General features: G+C 48.1%; 1 protein-coding gene across 1 annotated transcript in view; it reads right to left on the bottom strand.

Moving 5' to 3' along the window:
* The window catches only part of PITPNC1 (phosphatidylinositol transfer protein cytoplasmic 1), a 320,302-nt gene extending 304,627 nt beyond the window's left edge, over window positions 1–15,675 (bottom strand). The window contains exon 1 of the mRNA XM_032178375.2: window positions 14,792–15,675. Coding sequence (XP_032034266.1) covers window positions 14,792–14,839 — 48 coding nt within the window. The 5' untranslated portion in view covers window positions 14,840–15,675. The remainder of the gene's footprint in view (window positions 1–14,791) is intronic.
* Window positions 15,676–18,627: the final 2,952 nt, after the last annotated feature.

Raw genomic sequence — 18,627 nt, 5'->3', positions numbered from 1 at the left:
TAGACATCACTAAGAGAACTGACAAGAATGAAAATGTTACACAGTTAAGGCCGGGCGCGGTGGCTCACGCCTGTAATCCCAGCACTTTGGGAAGCAGAGGTGGGCAGATCATGAGGTCAGGAGATCGAGACCATCTTGGCTAACACGGTGAAACCCCGTCTCTACTAAAAATACAAAAAATTAGCCGGGCGAGTTGGCGGGCGCCTGTAGTCCCAGCTACTCGGAGAGGCTGAGGCAGGAGAATGGTGTGAACCCCGGGGGGCGGAGCCTGCAGTGAGCCGAGATCGCGCCACTGCACTCCAGCCTGGGCGAAAGAGCGAGACGACTCCTCAAAAAAAAAAAAAAAATTTCTAAAATCCCAAAAAATAAGCCAACATTTTAACTGGTCTTCCTTACTCAGAAAAGGGGTCTCAATTATGTCTATTTCTACCTGCTACAGCACTGTCTTTAGTCAAATATTCTGTCTTCTACCTTAAGAGAACACTGGTCAGTGCCAACCCTGCTTGTTTGAAATGCTTCTAAAATCAGTATTTTTCTGCTTTAGTATTTCTGTTAAATGATGATACAGTAATATTTCTAAATTAAAATTGCCAAGTATTTCGCTGGCTGCAAAAGTGAAGGTCACTAACTGAGTCATTAATGCCACCCAAATACAGATATGGGTCCATGTTGTCATTTTCTTCCTTTGACAGAGGGCGGAATTCAGAAAAAAATTCTTATTAGCTTCCATCAAAGTTTATTGGGTTTATTTCAAGAAATGATGAATGAGTTTAATGATAAGTAATATAACCAATTAAAAAAAAACCTGATCAGATACCTAGAGTAGTCAAATTCACAGAGACAGAAAGTAGGATGGTGGTTCCCAGGGGCTTTGGGGTGGGGAGAAATAGGGATTTAGGGTTAAATGGATACAAAGTTTCAATTTTGCAAGATGAAAACTGTTCTGAAGATGGGTGGTGGTGATGGTTGGACAACAGTGCATATGTACCCAATGCTACTAAAACTATACACTCAGAAAGTTTTAAGATGGCACGTTATGTGTATTTTAACACATTTTTCTTCTTTTTTTTTTTTTTTTTTTTTTGAGGTGGAGTCTTGCTCTGTAGCCCAGGCTGGAGTGCAGTGGTACGATCTTGGCTCACTGCAACCTCCACCTCCCGGGTTCAAGTGATTCTCCGAACTCAGCCTCCCAAGTAGCTGGGGTCACAGGTGTGCACCACCACGCCCAGCTAACTTTTTTGTATTTTTAGTAGAGACGGGGTTTCACCATGTTGGCCAGCTCCTGACCATAGTTTCCAATTCCTGACCTCAAGTAATCCGCCTGCCTTGGCCTCCCAAAGTGCTAGGATTACAGGTGTAAGCCACCACGCCCAGCCATTTTAACACATTTTTTAAAAAACAATAAACATTAATAAAAAACTCACCAGGATATACACATCCAGTGAAGTGCAGTCCCCTTCAAATAGTTCCTTTTAGGTGACAACATGTTTATTTCAATAGTGCTGATACAAAGCAAAACATTTTGAATCTCCCCTGGGGAATCTAGAGCAGGTTTAGGGGTGCTTTTTTTTTCATTGTTTTTAACATTCTTGATCATTTTGAATTTTGAAAAGTCTTTTAGAGTTCCAATTTCAAAATAATAATAGGGTTAAATTTAAAAATATTTATTTTAGCTGGGTGCAGTGGCTGACACCTATAATCCCAGCACTTTGGGAGGCCAAGGCCGGTAGATCACTTGAGCTTGGGAGTTTGAGACCAGCCTGGGCAACATGGCAAGAACCTGGTCTCTTAAAAAAAAAAAATATTTTAGTCCACATGCAGTGTGACTATAAAAGAATAATGTTAATCTCCCTGTGTGATTTAGAAGCTGGATCTGGAGGCACCACTAGTAAAAGTGAGCCGGGGGTTTCCAAGGTGCAGGCATCTCGGATGGAAGGGTAAATATATAACTCTGAATAGTACACTCTGATCATTTTTAATACCTTCCAATTTGCTTACCTCCACCCGAAGAATTTTAAGTTTTCACCTAAATGTGCCAAAGACATGGTGCCGCTTGTGTGTTCCCATCATTTTCAGGTACTAATTTTGAGAAACTCACAGGTGCTCACGAACTAACATCTCTGCTGATGATGCCTATGAAAGCCAAAGGTTTTTACTGCCATTAAAAGGAATAATTTCCAAGAGTGTAGGGGTGGTTCTCTTTTTAGAGCACGAACTACAAAAGTTATTTTCAAAGAGGAATATGATTCATTTATCAGAGTTAAACTGAAGAATGTCACTTGGTTTAATACTTAGGTAAAATTGATCATTCGATGGGAGATAAAATTTCTGGACCACTTTCTTCTCTTACTGGGACAGAACATCTACCTTTCCCTAATTATTTCCTTTGATAATCCTGATGAGTTATTTAATCTCTAAGAAATTAGATTTTTTGGCCCGGCGCGGTGGCTCACTCCTGTAATCCCAACACTTTGAGAGGTCGAGGTGAGCAGATCACCTGAGGTCAGGAGTTCGAGACCAGCCTGGCCAACATGGTGAAACCCCATCTCTACTAATAATATAAAAATTAGCCGGCCATGGCGGTGGGTACCTGCAATCCCAGCTACTTGGGATGCTGAGGCAGGAGAATCGCTTGGACGCAGGAGGCGGAGGTTGCAGTGAGCCAAGATCACACCACTGCACTCCAGCCTGGATGACAAAGTGAGACTCCATCTCAAAAATAAATAAATAAATATATAAACTAGTTATTTTCAACATAAAAACACACAAACTAGTGCTCAGAAACACCTGGATTTGGCCTTAATACAACAAATATAATCAGAACTGAATGTGTATGTGTTTGTGTGTGTGTGTGTGTGTAAGATGACATGGGGGCGGGGGAACAGTCTTTGGAGATTAGCGGCTTAGATTAGGTACTTAAACAACATTATTATAGGGTATCATCAAATTACATTTGTTGGCCAATCTTATTTCTCTGAGTGATTCAGTCGGGGAAAGAAACAACACCCTAAAGATGGTCAGATATGATGCTAAAGGAATTAAAGAATGATGATTTTTTTTTTCTTTGCTCAGGAATAAACAGGAATTCTAGAAGGTCAAACTTCACCCAAACTTAAAAAGATTAAAAAAAAAAAAAAGCACACACGCTAAAAAAGTCATTAGATCAATCTGACCAAGAACTTACGCTGGCTACATGTTTAGATACATGAGTCGACTTCCACTAACGTCTGATGAGGAGTTTTAAGAGAGGCCCCTTTGTCAAAGTGCTGGGAAACGAAAGAATTAGTCACTTTCATGCTTGATGTCAAAATCTTGGTGAGCTCTGGCTTCAGTATTACTAAGTCAACAAACAGTCTTGTATAATGTGGCTCAGGCAGTCAGCCAGGAAGTGGTTGGTGACCCCAACCTCCCTCCTCCACTATGGTTTGCAAAGCCGGTGGCCAAGACAGTGTGTCCTCTGCAGTGGGGCTCTCCTCTAGCAATATGCCACCTGGGAGATTTGCCCAGCAGAACCTGCTGTGATTTTGCCATCCTAGACAGACACTATTGAGATGAGGTTTAAATGGCCAGTTAGCCACCCTTAGAATAAAGCCCTTGATGGGAAGGCTTAAGGACATCTGCCAGACAAACATCAATAAGGCAAAGGACTTACGTGCCATGTGGAACCATCTCCTCCTGAATGTGTACTCTGGGATTTATTCTGCTAACACGTGATTTCCCATTCAATGCTCAAGGAAAGCAGAGATATGCACCTGGAGCCAGAGCCAGAACAATCCTGGGTTCCTTCGGAAGCTGGTTCTTCCACTCATGATGGCCACAGCCTCCATGCCCTTGTGGGGTCTCCTAAGGATCCTGAGCTCTGACAAGAAAGGTTCCACAGACCCCTGCAGCCCTATAGCTGGCCTTAGGGCAGCTATTCAAGCCATGATTACTTTTTTCCCTCTAAGTATCATGTTCTGACCTAAATTGCAGTCATTCTGGTCCAATTCTGGTAGATTTTTTTCCCACACTGCTGTGGAAGAGAACCTCCCCCTCTGGAAAGCTGTCTAAATTCAAGACAACCAGAGCCATCTCCTTAAAGACAGGGACCGTAACTTTTCAATTTATGCAGAATTCACATTCGGCACTCTCTGCCTCTCAATGGCTCTCTCTCTGTCTCTCTCTGAACATGGGAATCTATTCTGCTCAAACAAATCTGTAAGCACTTCTATTTCTAAAAAAACAGCTTTGGCCGGGCACGGTGGCTCACGTCTGTAATCCCAGCACTTTGGGAGGCCGAGGCAGGTGGATCACCTGAGGTCAGGAGTTCGAGACCATCCTGGCTACCACGGTGAAACCCCGTCTCTACTAAAAATACAATTAGTCGAGCGTGGTGGCATGCACCTGTAGTCCCAGCTACTCGGGAGGCTGAGGCAGGAGAATTGCTTGAACCCAGGAAGCGGAGGGTGCAGTGAGCCGAGGTTGCGCTATTGCACTCCAGCCTGGGCAACACAGTGAGACTCTGTCTCAAAAAAAAAAAAAAAAATAGCTTTACTGAGATGTATTTTACATACCAATTCAATGGTTCTTAATATACTTACAGACTTGTGCAACCATGGCCATCATCTATTTTTTTTTTTTTTTTTGAGACGGAGTCTCGCTCTGTCGCCCAGGCTGGAGTGCAGTGGCGCAATCTCGGCTCACTGCAAGCTCCGCCTCCCGGGTTCACGCCATTCTCCTGCCTCAGCCTCTCCGAGTAGCTGGGACTACAGGCGCCCGCCACCACGCCCGGCTAATTTTTTTTGTATTTTTAGTAGAGACGGGGTTTCACCGTGGTCTCGATCTCCTGACCTCCTGATCCGCCTGCCTCGGCCTCCCAAAGTGCTGGGATTACAAGCGTGAGCCACCGCGCCCGGCCCATCATCTATTTTTAAATGGCAATAAAACCTCTCCAGTGTCCTCTGGCCTAGGAGCTTCAGGAGGGCAGGGATCTACCTGCCTTCTCAGCCGCTGCAGGCCTAGCACCCAGCATAGAGCAGGAGTTCAATAAAGTATCTGTGAATGGATGTTTTCATGATGCCAACCTGGAACTTCCATAGCCTGTTTTCCAGATTCAAGAAATAACTATTTCTCTAATTCAGCTAATCTCCCTAGGAGAGGCAGAATGGCCCCCAAGATTCCCACTGATTGGTGAGCCCTTTTGGAAAGGAATCGAGAAGTCAGAGACAGCAAGTCGGAGAGATCTGAAGTTGCAGTAGAAGCTCCTGCTGGCTTTGCAAGAGCAAACTGCCATGTTGTGGAGAGGGCCACATGGCAGGACACAGCAGGTGGCCTCTAGGAGCGAGCCTCTAACTGATGGACTGTGAGGAACTGCATTCTGCCAACAACCATGTGAGCCCTGAAGACAACTCCAAGCTCCAGAAAGAAAGGTAGCCTGGCTGACACCTTGATGTCCAGCTTTATGAGACCCTGAGCAGAGAATCCAGCCATGCCGCACCCAGACTTCTGACCCACGGAATTTGTGCGCTAATAAATGGGTGTTGTTGTAAGCCACTGAGTTTGTGATCATTTGTAACACAGCAATAGAAAACTAATATACTGCTAGGCACGGTGGCTCACTTTGGGAGGCCGAGGCGGGTGGATCACCTGAGGTCAGGAGTTCGAGACCAGCCTGGCCTACATGGTGAAACCCTGTCTCTACTAAAAATACAAGACTAGCCAGGTGTGGTGGTGCTAGTCTGTAGTCCCAGCTACTAAGAAAGCTGAGGCGGGGAAGAAGTGAGGAGCGCCTCTACCCGGCCACCCATCGTCTGGGAAGTGAGGAGCGCCTCGGCTCGGCCGCCCCGTCTGGGAAGTGAGGAGCGCCTCTGCCCGGCCACCCATCGTCTGGGAAGTGAGGAGCGCCTCTGCCCAGCCACCTGTCGTCTGGGAAGAAGTGAGGAGCGTCTCTGCCTGGCCACCCCGTCTGGGAAGTGAGGAGCGCCTCTGCCCGGCCGCTCCGTCTCGGAGGTCTACCACGGAGGCCAGAAGCAATGTGGGGGCTGGACGTGGTGGCTCACGCCTGTGGTCCCGGCACTCTGGGGGGCGAGGCGGGTTGATCACTTCGGGCTAGGAGTTCGAGACCAGTCTGGCCAACATGGCGAAACATGAAAAATATAACAGACAAACTAACCAACCAACTCAGTGACAACAAAACAGGTCTACCCTGGAGTCATACTCTAATTTTTTCTATTTTCCTCCCTTTCTGATCCTTTATCCCACTTTCTTTTTCTTCCTCTTCCTTCTCCCTCTTCTTTGTCAAATAGAGGATTGAGTTATTATCACTGATCCATATAAAGTCCCTCTCTCATTTATTTTAACTCCCACCCCCCATTTCTATTCCCCGACTTCCCATGTGCAACCTTCCTAATATGTTTGATACGCATCTTTTTGTTTGTATGTATTATTAGAAAATGTTTATTGTTTTTGTGTGCAAAAAAATTAATTAAAAAAAAAAAAAAAAAGAAAGCTGAGGCGGGAGGATTACTTGAACCCGAGAGGTGGAGGTTGCAGTGAGTTGAGATCACGCATGCTACACTCCAGCCTGGGTGACAGAGCAAGACTATGTCTCAAAGTAAAAAAGCAAAGAGGCCGGGTGCAGTGGCTCATGCCTGTAATCCCAACACTTTGGGATGAGAGGCCAAGACAGGTGGATCACTAGGTCAGGAGTTCGAAGCCAGCCTGGCCAACATGGAGAAACCCCGTCTCTACTAAAAATACAAAAATTAGCCGGGCGTGGTGGTGGGTACCTGTAATCCCAGCTACTCGGGAGGCTGAGGCAGGAGAATCGCTTGAAACCAGGAGGCAGAGGTTGCAGTCAGCCGAGATCATGCTACTGCACTCCAGCCTGGGCAACAAGAGCAAGACTCCAAGGAAAAAAAAAAAACGAAAAAAAGAAAAGAAAACTAATACACATACTCCTCCGGGAGTTGGGGGGAAAGCAGTCTGATGGCAATAACTCCTAAATATATGTGACTGATTTCAAACTTCTCAGGGGTATCACTAAGAAATTTTTTAATGAGGATGTATTAAATACAAAAGAATCTCTAATTGGTAAAATTTCAGGCAGTATACAAGGGAAAAAATTTTAAACCTTTTACAGGAGGACATAGAGGATCAGGGTTCCTTAAAAGGTTTCTGTTTTCCTCAGCTTCTTCCATCCATTCATTCAGCAAGTATTTACTATGTGTGGACCCTAAGTTTAAGCACCAGAGCTGCACTGTCCAGTATGGCAGCCACAAGTCACACGTGATCCTTGAGCACTGCAGAGTGGCCAGTGCAAACTGGGATGCGTGTCCACGGAAAACACACACCCCATTTCAAAGACTTAGTGTGAAAAAAAATAAGTGAAAAGATTGTATCAGTATTTTCTCATGTGGATTACGTTGGAAAGATAATGATGGCGATAGATAACAAACAACTAGACAAAATAAGTACGAATTGCGATAAATGCTCTGAAGGAATAAACAGGTGTGGAGAGGCAGATAATAGAGGATATAATTAGGGAAAATATCAAGGAAAAGATTATTTTATTTTATATTTTATTTTGAGACAGAGTCTCGCTCTGTCAGCCAGGCTGGAGTGCAGCCTTGATCTCAGCTCACTGCAACTTCCACCTGCCGGGTTCAAGCAATTCTCCTGCCTCGGCCTCCTGAGTAGCTGGGATTACAGGCATACACCACCATGCCCAGCTAATTTTTGTATTTTTAGTAGAGATGGGATTTCACCATGTTGGCCAGGCTGATCTTGAACTCCCAACCTCAAGTGACCAGTCTGCCTCAGCACCCCAAAGTGCTGGGATTACAGGTGTGAGCCACTGTGCCTGGCCAGAGATTTACATGGAGAAAAAGCTATCGTAGATGGGGTGTTCAGGAAAGACGATGCTAAGGGTGTGACGTAAACCCATGAGTTTGGTATAAACACTTGTAAACCCATGAGTTTGGTATAAACTTTCAAGTTCTAACCCAGGAGAGCAGCAGGGGCTGGGAGCATGAAAGGGCGGTAAAAGGCAGGTTGGTCAGTTACAGGCCATCACACTGCTCTACTCCCATTGGGTCCCATGTAAATGGCGCCCCCTGGCGGTGCGCAGCCCTGCAACGCTGTTCATTTGAATGATTTGGATGTTATTTGTAAATTAGAGGTTGCATAGTACAAAAAGTACAGCTTCCAAGATTATTTTTCCAGACAACTCTACATTTTCCAGATACGATTGGTTTGTCCGTTTTAATATTTGTAATATATTTGTGCCTCATCCTCCTTGTAACCTACAAGAAAAATCTTCACTTGGGAATATACAAAATTCCTGATTTCTAGTCTGAAATTCTCCTTTTCCTCTCCCGGTGGGCTGAATTTGTTAAAGATACATAAAACCTTCTCAGTACAAGTTAGCTGATTTCTAGAACTCAGTCTGTTTCTCTGAACCGGGGCAAAAGTGTTACCTAGTTTTCAAAAAAAGTTTTCAGACTTGCCTAACACTACAGACCTCCAGGCAACAGAAAACAGGCCAAAGCCCACACAAGCCAGCCAGGGTGCTGCGATCTCACTCAGGCTGCTAAAGCAATGAACCTAGATGTACTTTTCCAGTAATTACTGCTCCTGAAAAACACATTTACTGCCTGTCATTGTGCATACACTTTCACATTTTTGAAAACCCAAAACGTTGTGATTCCCCACTCCCCATCCCATACCTACACATCCCTAGGAGAGGGGAAGCTCTTAAAAGAGGTTGAATGTTTAAACTATATTAATTATTTTAGGCTGGGCCCAGTGGCTCATACCTGTAATCCCAGCACTCTGGGAGGCCAAGGCGGGTGGATCACCTGAGGTCAGGAGTTCGAGACCAGCCTGGACAACATGGTGAAACCCCGACTCTACTAAAAACACAAAAATTAGCTGGGCATGCTGGCAGGCGCCTGTAATCCCAGCTAGTCGGGAGGCTGAGGCAGGAGAATTGCTTGAAACCTGGAAGGCGGAGGTTGCAGTGAGCCGAGATAGCGCCACTGCACTCCAGCCTGGGCGACAAGAGCAAAAAACTCCGTCTCAAAATAAAGTATATTAATTTCTTTTAATGCCTACAGTAAATAATATTCTCCATTCACCTGAAACGACAGCCTTACTGAAATGAATATTACTCGCTTTGCTTTGGAAATCAATCCCTAAAAGTATACACATTAATGTGAATGCAGTCAGAACAAGAACTATTAAACAAGAATTGGTTTTTGGTTTGTTTGTTTGTTTTTGTTTTTTTTTGAGACAGAGTTTTGCTCTTGTTGCCCAGGCTAGAGTGCAATGGTGTGATCTCAGCTCACCGCAACCTCCACCTCCCGGGTTCAAGTAATTCTCCTGCCTCAGCCTCCAAGCAGCTGGGATTACAGGCATGCGCCACCACGCCTGGCTAATTTTGTATTTTTAGTAGAGACGGGGTTTCTCATGTTAGTCAGGCCGGTCTCAAACTCCTGACCTCAGGTGATCCACCCGCCTCAGCCTCCCAAAGTGCTGGGATTACAGGCATGAGCCACCGCGCCTGGCCAGAATGGTTAAACAGTCAAGAAAGCAATGAAAACAAAAGGATTCCTGCCTTAGATAATATTAGGATGTGCTTAGCGTCTCTTGAGAGACGCTCATTTTACTAACAAGTACCTCTGGGGCGAGGGTGGCAGGTGCAGGGTGATCTTCAGACTGTGCTCCAAGGAGCCTCCTTGGTGAGCAGGTCGCTCACTGGGACCAACGAGTGGCTGCGGGAGGAGGTGGGCCACCCTTCCAATAGGTTCCAATGGGGCTACCCTATGTGTCCCGCTAAGCAGACACAAGGTCGGAGTCCCCAGCCACCTTCAACCAGAGAGTAGAGCCAGTGTACCTGCTTTACACATGGGTCCTCAGGACAATATTTTCTTCCAGCAAGGAATCTCAGAGGAGGGAGAATTCCATACAGTAGAACAGCCTTGAGCCTTAAATCAGACCTGGTTCTAGCCTAGAGTTTGTCAATGAGGTAGACAACTTATCTGCACCTACTACAGGTCTAGACTTCATTATAAAATGAAATGGCTCACCGGGCGTGAACTCTCAGGAGTTCGAGACCAGCCTGACCAACATGGTGAAACCCTGTGTCTACTAAAAACATAAAAATTAGCCAGCCGGGGTGGTACAAGCCTGTAAATCTCAGCTATTCTGGAGGCTGAGGCAGGAGAATCTCTTGAACTCGGGAGGCAGAGGTTTCAGTGAGCCAAGATTGCGTCACTGCACTCCAGCCTGGGTGACAGAGCGAGACTCCATCTCAAAAATAAATAAATAAATAAATAAATGGCTCAATTATAAATTATCTCCAATACTCCTTCTAAGTCTAAAACTCTAGAATCGGCCAGGGGCAGTGGCTCATGCCTGTAATCCCAGCACTTTGGGAGCCCAAGGTGGGCGGACCGCCTAAGGTCAGGAGTTCAAGACAAGCCTGACCAATATGGTGAAACCCCTTCTCTACTAAAAATACAAAAAATTAGCCAGGCGTGATGGTGGGCACCTGTAATCCCAGCTACTCGGGAGGCTGAGGCAGGAGAATTGCTTGAAACCGGGAGGCGGAGGTTGCAGTGAGCCGAAATCATCCCACTGCACTCCAGCCTGGGCAACAGAGCGAGAGATTCCGGCTCAAAAAAAGAAACAAACAAACAAAAACTCTAGAATCTACATCTACCTCTGACAAATGTTTCAAATGAAAATAATGACAACTTTCTCTCTATAGCAACTCTCAGCTCTCAGGAACTTTTCCTGTTCATACCTTTCCAACAGGCTTATATTGAGTTCAGAGACCACCACATTTAACACAAACGAGGGACTATTCCAATGAAATGTTTTAATTAAAATTAATCTATGGAAAGTTACTTTTATTAATTAATTCTTTACTCTGAAATTAATGTCTAAAACACACACACACACACACACACACCCCAAAAAACCCCACCAACACTCTAATCTAGACAGTAGTTCAGTTTTATTTTCTTGATCTCCTAGAGCTGTTCTTTTTTGCTGGAACTAGAGAACATTTTACGTGTTAAAATAAAGCTAGAGAAATAGTAGAGGCCAGTACCGTCTATGGCAAGTTAAAAGGCCTCTGATTTTTCATTTACTTGATAGTGCTGACTTTATCTATTTTCAAGAAATGTTTTTCCTTTTGCTGGATTAAACACTAGTGACAGGCAAAAAGCAGAGTAAGGAAAAACAAATAATGCGTTTCACCATGCTCTCCTTCTGGCTTGGCTATTAACTAGTTGTGTGGCCTGGAGCACATTACCTAACCCTTCTGAATCTCAATGTATTCATCTGCAAAATATAGATAATAACACACCAGTGCCACTAATGCTCCACCACCCGCCACCACCAGAGGGTTAAATGAGGGAGAAGGGATAAGGCCAGGCACAAGAAGCAGGCAAAGTATGGGTCCTCTCACTGACTCTTCAAAGCATGAGCATTTGCTTCATTTTCAAAAGTATGGACACTGCTACCAATGAACTCTGGTGGTTAAAGAGAAACAAGTTCCAGAAGTTCCATGTAGGTTGAATCAGGTCCAGAGCCAACCAAGAGTGGAAGCAAAAGTTAGGCTCCCAGGCTGGGCGCAGTGGCTCATGCCTGTAATCCCAGCACTTTTTTTTTTTTTTTTTTTTTTTTGAGATGGAGTCTTGCTGTGTGGCCCAGGCTGGAGTGCAGTGGCGTGATCTCGGCTGACTGCAAGCTCCGCCTCCCAGGTTCATGCCATTCTCCTGCCTCAGCCTCCCAAGTAGCTAGGACTACAGGTGCCCGCCACCAGACCTGCTTAATTTTTTTGTATTTTTAGTAGAGACGGGGTTTCACCATGTTAGCCAGGATGGTCTCGATCTCCTGACCTCGTGATCTGCCCACCTCAGCCTCCCACAGTGCTGGGATTACAGGCGTGAGCCACCGCGCCTGGCAATCCCAGCACTTTAAAAGGCTGAGGCAGGAGGATCACTCAAGCCCAGGAGTTCAAGACCAGCCTGGGCAACACAGCGAGTCCCTGTCTCTAAAAAAAGTAAAAAAATTAGCCGGGTTGGCAGCACACACCTATTGTCCCAGCTACTCAGGAGGCTGAGATGGGAGGATCACTTGAGCCCAGGAGATGGAGGCTGCAGTGAACCAGGATCACGCCACTGCACTCCAGCTTGGATGACAGAGCAAGACCCTGTCTCAAAAAGAAAAAAAAAAAAAGTTAGGCTTCCAAAGTTTACCTAAACATCTTATTTAAAGAAACTCAAGTTGCTTCCTCGTTTTCAATGTGGAAAAAGGGTCAGGGGAAAAGGGGATGGTGGAGACTGTGGAATTTACTATCGGTTCTGACTCTAGGGGTTTAACGTCTCGCAAACTAGGTCTCATTTCTTCATCCATCATCAGATTTAGCTAATCTGAATCCTTCTAATTGGAAACATCTATTAATCTAAACTGCCCTCCTGCTTCTCTGACTAAGCCGAAAATGACTTCAGAGTATGAACCTTACAGAAACTGAATCATACTTTGGCCAAAATGAATTATACATTAAAGAATTTAAAATTATATTACAGGTGGAGTCTGATGAGTCTGATTTTGTTGGCCAATTAAGAAAGGAAGGGCTGGCCGGGCGCAGTGGCTCATCCCTGTAATCCCAGCACTTTGGGAGGCTGAGGCAGGCGGATTGCCTGAGGTCAGGCATTCAAGACCAGCCTGGCCAACATGGTGAAACCCCGTCTCTACTAAAAATACAAAAATTAGCCAGGCGTGGTGGCAGGCACCTGTAATCTCAGCTACTCAGGAGGCTGAGGCAGGAGAATTGCTTGAATCCGGGTGGTGGAGGTTGCAGTGAGCCGAGATCTCGCCATTGCGCCCCACCCTGGGCAACATAGCAAGGCTCCATCTCAAAAAAAAAAAAAAAAAAAAAAAAGAAAGGAAGGAAGGAAGGAAGGGCCTCCACCTATATCATTCAAATGTAATTACCCCATGGTATACCTGTGGATATTTTGGTACAAAAACAAAAGTGGGAAAAGCATTTGCCTGAGTGTTTCAGAAAGCCTGAAAAGGGAACCAACTAGGATAAAGAGATTTTGTAGTTAGTAGAGAAGGTTCTAGAACTGGTTCTTTTCTTGATTATCACCTGCAATTTTCTGTGTTTTTCATGCAGTCCCAACATTGTTCCTAGAATCCAAACTCATATCAAAATACAAGGTCATTAGGAGATGGAGTAGAGGGATCCATGCCTCCCAGCTGAATTACTCTAGCTCAACTGCCCACAAAGTGGGACAATCTCCACCTTTTCTGGAAAGACTCCTATTAACCAGTCCCATTCATTTGCCTTTCTCTTTCTCCACAAAGCTATGTCCTGCTTCTCCACTTACAAGGTCATATGCAACTCGAATCTCTGTCTACCCACCTGGCATCCACCCTTCCAGACCCTGCTTAAATGCTACCTCCTCAAATGCCAACGAACTCCAAAACTCGGTTGTTCATTCTGGTAGAAGCTGATCTCTCCCTCCTTGGCAGCCTATGTCCCCGTGATGCGTTTTGTAAACTTGCAGCTACTTTGATCTTGTCTTGGATTGTACTTGGGTCTTACCTTGGTCCAGATGGCAAATACGGACAGCCCCTGTGAGCACAGCCACGTTCTCAGTTATGCATCTTTTTCTCTCCCAAAGCACATCGCCCCTCTCACCAAGTAGTGGCTCCATAACATATCTGATAGTTTCAAGGCACTAGATTTAAATATAAAGACGGTCTAGGTGGCTGATTTCATGTGTGTTGCCACACCAAACCACACTAGTGAGTTTCACGTTGCCTTGCTTGGCTTTGGGCTCCCTCGCTGTCCCTGGACAGAGACGCTCAGCAGTCGTGAAATCACCACAAAGGTGGGGAGGAAGAAGGGGAAGAAAGGGAAGCCGGGGCCAGAATAATCTTGTCTGAGTCACCACTTCCTGAATGCTGGAGCTCGCGGCTTCGCAGGATCGGGAGAAGGGGAGCAGAGCCGCGCTTAGAGGACGAGCCCCCGCCCCGCGCCCGGCGCCCCCCGCCGGCAGCCGCGGCCCAGGCACCACGTGCTGGAGCGCCCTCCTGTGGCCGCGTCGCAGACCCCGCCGCTCCCGGCTCGCGGGCCGACCACGCTCCCCGCGGCGGAAGAAATAAGAGACGCAGAAAGTTTCCGAGCCAGGCGGTTTGCGAAAGGACACAGCCGGGTCCTGAGCCTCGAAGGGCGGACGTGCCGCGAGCGGCGCCCAAGCCCGCGGCGACGGCGAGAAGTCGGGCCCCGCAGGGACCTCCCCCAAGGGCTCCGAGGTTCCCCCTGCGGGGCTCGGGGCGTGCAGATCCCGAGGGTGCAGGGCTCCTCCTCGCACCCCGACCTGACCGCAGAGGGCGTGGAGGGGAGGCTGGGCCCACGGCCAGGACGGGATGCCCCCCAAACCCCAGCTACAGCGCGCGCCGGGGGCTCTTGGGTTTGCTTTATTCATTTTCTTATTTGGAGGGAGGGGGCGCACCCACTCCCTTTGGCTCATTGTGATCCCCAACAGTCTGGATTCTGGGCGCCCCCGAAGAGCCCATCCGGAGTCCGCCGCCCCACCCAGAGCCGCCCTCTCCTGCAGGGGTGACAAGCAGAAGCCGCAAGTCCCCTCCCTCCTCTCCTCCAGCCTTCGGGCTTGCGGGGTAACGTCCACCTAGTTTCCTGCCGCTCGCCCCGGGCTCGCCGGCCAGGAAGCGGCGGCGGCGGCTGGGGTCCCGGAGCGGGCGAGGCCGGGCCGGGCGCGGCGCTTACCTCGTCTACGGTGAGCGGCATGCAGATCCGGTACTCTTTCAGCAGCATGGTCCTGCCGGCCGCGGACCCCCGGGGCGGGAAGCGGGGGGCGCCCCCCAGACCAGCAAGGCTGCCGCCCAGGCGCAGGGCAGGGCGCCCGGAGCTCGGCGCTCGGAGCCGGCGGGCGAAGCAGCCCCCGCGGCGCGCTCAGCTCCTGGCTTCCTCTTCTCCGCCCCAGAGCATGTCAGGGTTTGGGTCCGGGTGTTCGCAGCTCCCCCGCCTCCTACCTCGCCGAGGCCGGTCCTCCTGGAACGCGGTGTTGCAAAGTCAGGGAGGCAGGGAGGGAGACCCGCTGGGGACGGCTCTGCTCGGCAGCCCAGGGTGGTAGGAGCGGCCGCCAGATCAGGACATGCCCGGCAACGAGCGAGAAAGGAAAAAAGAGATTTCCAAAAATTAAAACGAATGCACAAAAGTCACCCGCTCGATCCGCCTCCGAAAGCAGACGGGAACCTGGCGACCCCCCTCCTCCGGCGGGTCTGCCCGATGCTAATGTCACCAGGAACACATTGCAGCCGGAGCCGGAGATGCTGACTTTCCAGACAAAGGCTCGATCGGCTCCTCTCCGCGGGCGGTAAACAAGATTTCCTGCTCTTTTTAGGGCCGGTCCCCGCGCCGCTCCGGGGCTCGGCTCGGGGAGAAAAGGGAAGCCGACGCCGCCGCTCGGCTCTGCCCGGCTGGGGCCCTGGGCGCCTCCAACCTCGGCTCGCGGCTGCCAGGGGCGGGCGGGAGGAAGCTGGCGCCTTCCGCGCGCGTCCCCTCCCCCGAGTCCCTCGGCTCCCCGGGCGCCGTGCGTGCCCGCGAGTTTGCAGCCACCTCGCCGGGGCCGGAGCGTCCGCGCCGATGCAGTGTGCCTGGGGCCGGGAGGTGGGTGCGGGAGGAGCGAGCGCGAGCGACGCTGACATCAGCAGCGGCCGCGGCGGGGAGGGTAGTCCCATCCGGCCAATGGGGAAATGGCAAAGAATGTGGAGGATTTAAACAAAACAGCATGTCTCTGCCAGACGGCGGGGCTGCTCCGGAGCGGAGCCCGGCCGGCGCTGGGCAGGCTCGGGCGGAGGGGCTTCCCTCGGCTCCTTTGCCCTTTGAATCCGCTCTCCATTGTGCCCTGAGTGCCACCGTGCTCCATCCAGTCCCTCTGGGCAGTTTCTGGTGCCCTGACCCTAGGGACAAGTCACCAATGCCCACCACCTATGTGTGGTCCAGTAAGCGTGTCCAGGGCTGGAGAGGCAATGGGTGGGATTTGGGAACAAACCCTTGCCTGGTTTCAGAGGAGAGATCCTGGAAAACTGGGAAGTGCAGCAGTGTGAATGGAAATGAAGTACAAACGGGGAGGGAACAACCAGAGAGAACATGAACCCCACGTAGCCTGTTACCTCGCCTGGCCTGGCTCTGCAATCTTTCTGCAGATTATGCAGGCTCCGCACAGCAGAAAGAAAGAGTAGGTTTTCGTATCCGCACTCCTAAGTTCAAAAAGTCACAGTGAAATGTCAATGAAAATGCCTGGAGTATTGCTATTTGATCCATATTAAACAGATCTCTCATTTTAACCACAAGAAGCACATTCTTCAGTTACTCAGGAAGCAGTATGGAACTGCTGAAGTCTGTTTTTCATTTGTCTGGTATTTTTCAGCTTGTTTTTATGAAAAGTTGCCGGATGATAAATGCATCAGTTGCTTGTATGAGAATAACCTGTAAGCGTTATCTTTTCTCCGAAAAATCTTCACGCTCTGAAGTCCTGAGGCTAGAGCTTGGATGGCTATGCAGATGCCTCAATATGGTATTTCGAATTGTGATTAATAAGTAATTAACCAATATGACGATGATGGGCTTGTGGCAAAAGTCATCCAGAGGGCTGGAGAGAATTTATAACCGTGTTAACTGATACAAACCCTCCTAGGAAAATGATACCCTATATCCAGCTTATATTTTAGTGGAAACTATTTTCCAGATAAATGCTTTCCAGAGTTGGCTCAGAAATATTCACAGCAACTAATTAAAGCTAAACCAAATTCCTCGAGGTGGAAAATCTAAATCTGACACTGCAGTGTTGAATAATAACACATTGGAAGGCTGTGATACGGAAAGAAACTCAAGCTGTTTTTCCTCTTTTTTTTTTTTTTTTTTTGCTTCTTACTTGAAAACAAATGGAAGACCTAATAATCTTCCCAGAGGCAGGAAGGCAAGGGATTGGCTAGCCACACATGCGCATGCACATAGGACATCGGGATGTGTAGGCTCGATTCCTGGTTTCCTGGACATTTCCCGACACTGATTCTGGAAGGAAGTATTCTACTGACGGGTGACATGGTTGAGGAGCTACTTCTCTGAATTTCCCGAACTGTAAATTGTCACGTATATGCTTCCTCCATCACCCATCTTGTTGTTGTTGGTTTGTGAGAGTTTCGCTCTTGTTACCCAGGCTGGAGTGCAATGGCATGATCTCGGCTCACTGCAACCTCCTCCTCCCAGGTGCAAGCAAGTCTCCTGCCTCAGCCTCCAGAGTAGCTGGGATTACAGGCACCCGTCACCAACCCTGACTAATTTTGTATTTTTAGTAGAGATGGAGTTTCACCATGTTGGTTGGGCTGGCCTCAAACTTCTGAGCTTAGGTGATGGTCTCGGCCTCCCAAAGTGCTGGGATTACAGGGGTGAGCCACCGTGCCCAGCCCACCCCTCCTGTTGTAAGGTGACTTCTCCATTGGATTCTCGTTTTCTTTTCATTCATTGCATCTGCAAACCTGGTCATATTAATCTTGTGCAAGTACAGCTCTCATCCTGCCACCTTCAAAACCTTTTAGTGATTCCTGGCTGGGCTCGGTGGCTCACCCCTGTAATCCCAGCACTGTGGGAGGCCAAGGCGGGCCGATCGCATGAGTCCAGGAGTTCAAGACCAGCCTGGGCAACATGCTGAAACCTTGTCTCTAAAATTAAAAAATATATAAAAACCTTTTAGGGCTTCCCTATGGCCTACTGAGCAAGTCAAAATGCCTTGGTAGGAGGTTCAAGGCTCTGGATCTACCTATCCCACATTAGTCCATTACCCTTCCCAGCCTAACTCCAGCCAAATGTGACCAGTCTGTTGGCTGCAAAAGCCCCTTCTCCCCGGCCACCTTTCCATCTCAACCCTTCTGCTGTTCAACCCATTGCCTTCACAGAAAATCCCTCTCCCCAGCTCAATCCCCATGACACCATTTTAAAGCTAGGCCTTGGCAATCTGTGCTTCAGACAGTGGTTCTGATAGCAGTGAGCTGGAGAGGCTAGCAGAGGCGGGAGGGGCGGGGTGCAGGGCATAGGGAGGGCATATTCATTCATAAGTCATGCACACTGAGGGCGGGGCGCGCCATCTACTGGCCAAGCGCGGTGGTTTTAAGTCCTGTCCTCAGCAAGTGTCTGGCAAGAATTGTATCTTTGTTTCTTCTCAACCAATGAAGTCGCAATATCTACTTACAAAGAGCCTTGAAGTCATCATTATGGACAGTCTTGATGTTCTATTAACAATGTACAATCTGCCATGGCTGATCATCACATTTTTTTAAATGGGGGTGGGACACAAAAGGCAAAAAGAAACAAAACAGTAAAGTTACCAGAGAGGAATGATAAGATAAAGAGGAAAAGAATATGAGGCTGTGCATGTCTGTGACAGCATCTGTTCTCAGATAAGTGACAGTCTCTGAAAGCAGGGGTTCTCAAAACGTGGGAGGGGGTATGGCACACTAAGATAATCTAAGACTTTCAACCTATTCTCTTCGAGGCATTCTGATGATCTCTTTAATCCTCCCTGTTTGTGTGAAAAAACTAAT

This window comes from Hylobates moloch, unplaced genomic scaffold (assembly GCF_009828535.3).
Source record: "Hylobates moloch isolate HMO894 unplaced genomic scaffold, HMol_V3 SCAFFOLD_15, whole genome shotgun sequence".
NCBI classification, from domain to species: Eukaryota; Metazoa; Chordata; class Mammalia; order Primates; family Hylobatidae; genus Hylobates; species Hylobates moloch.
This window is presented reverse-complemented; position numbering and strand designations above follow the sequence as displayed.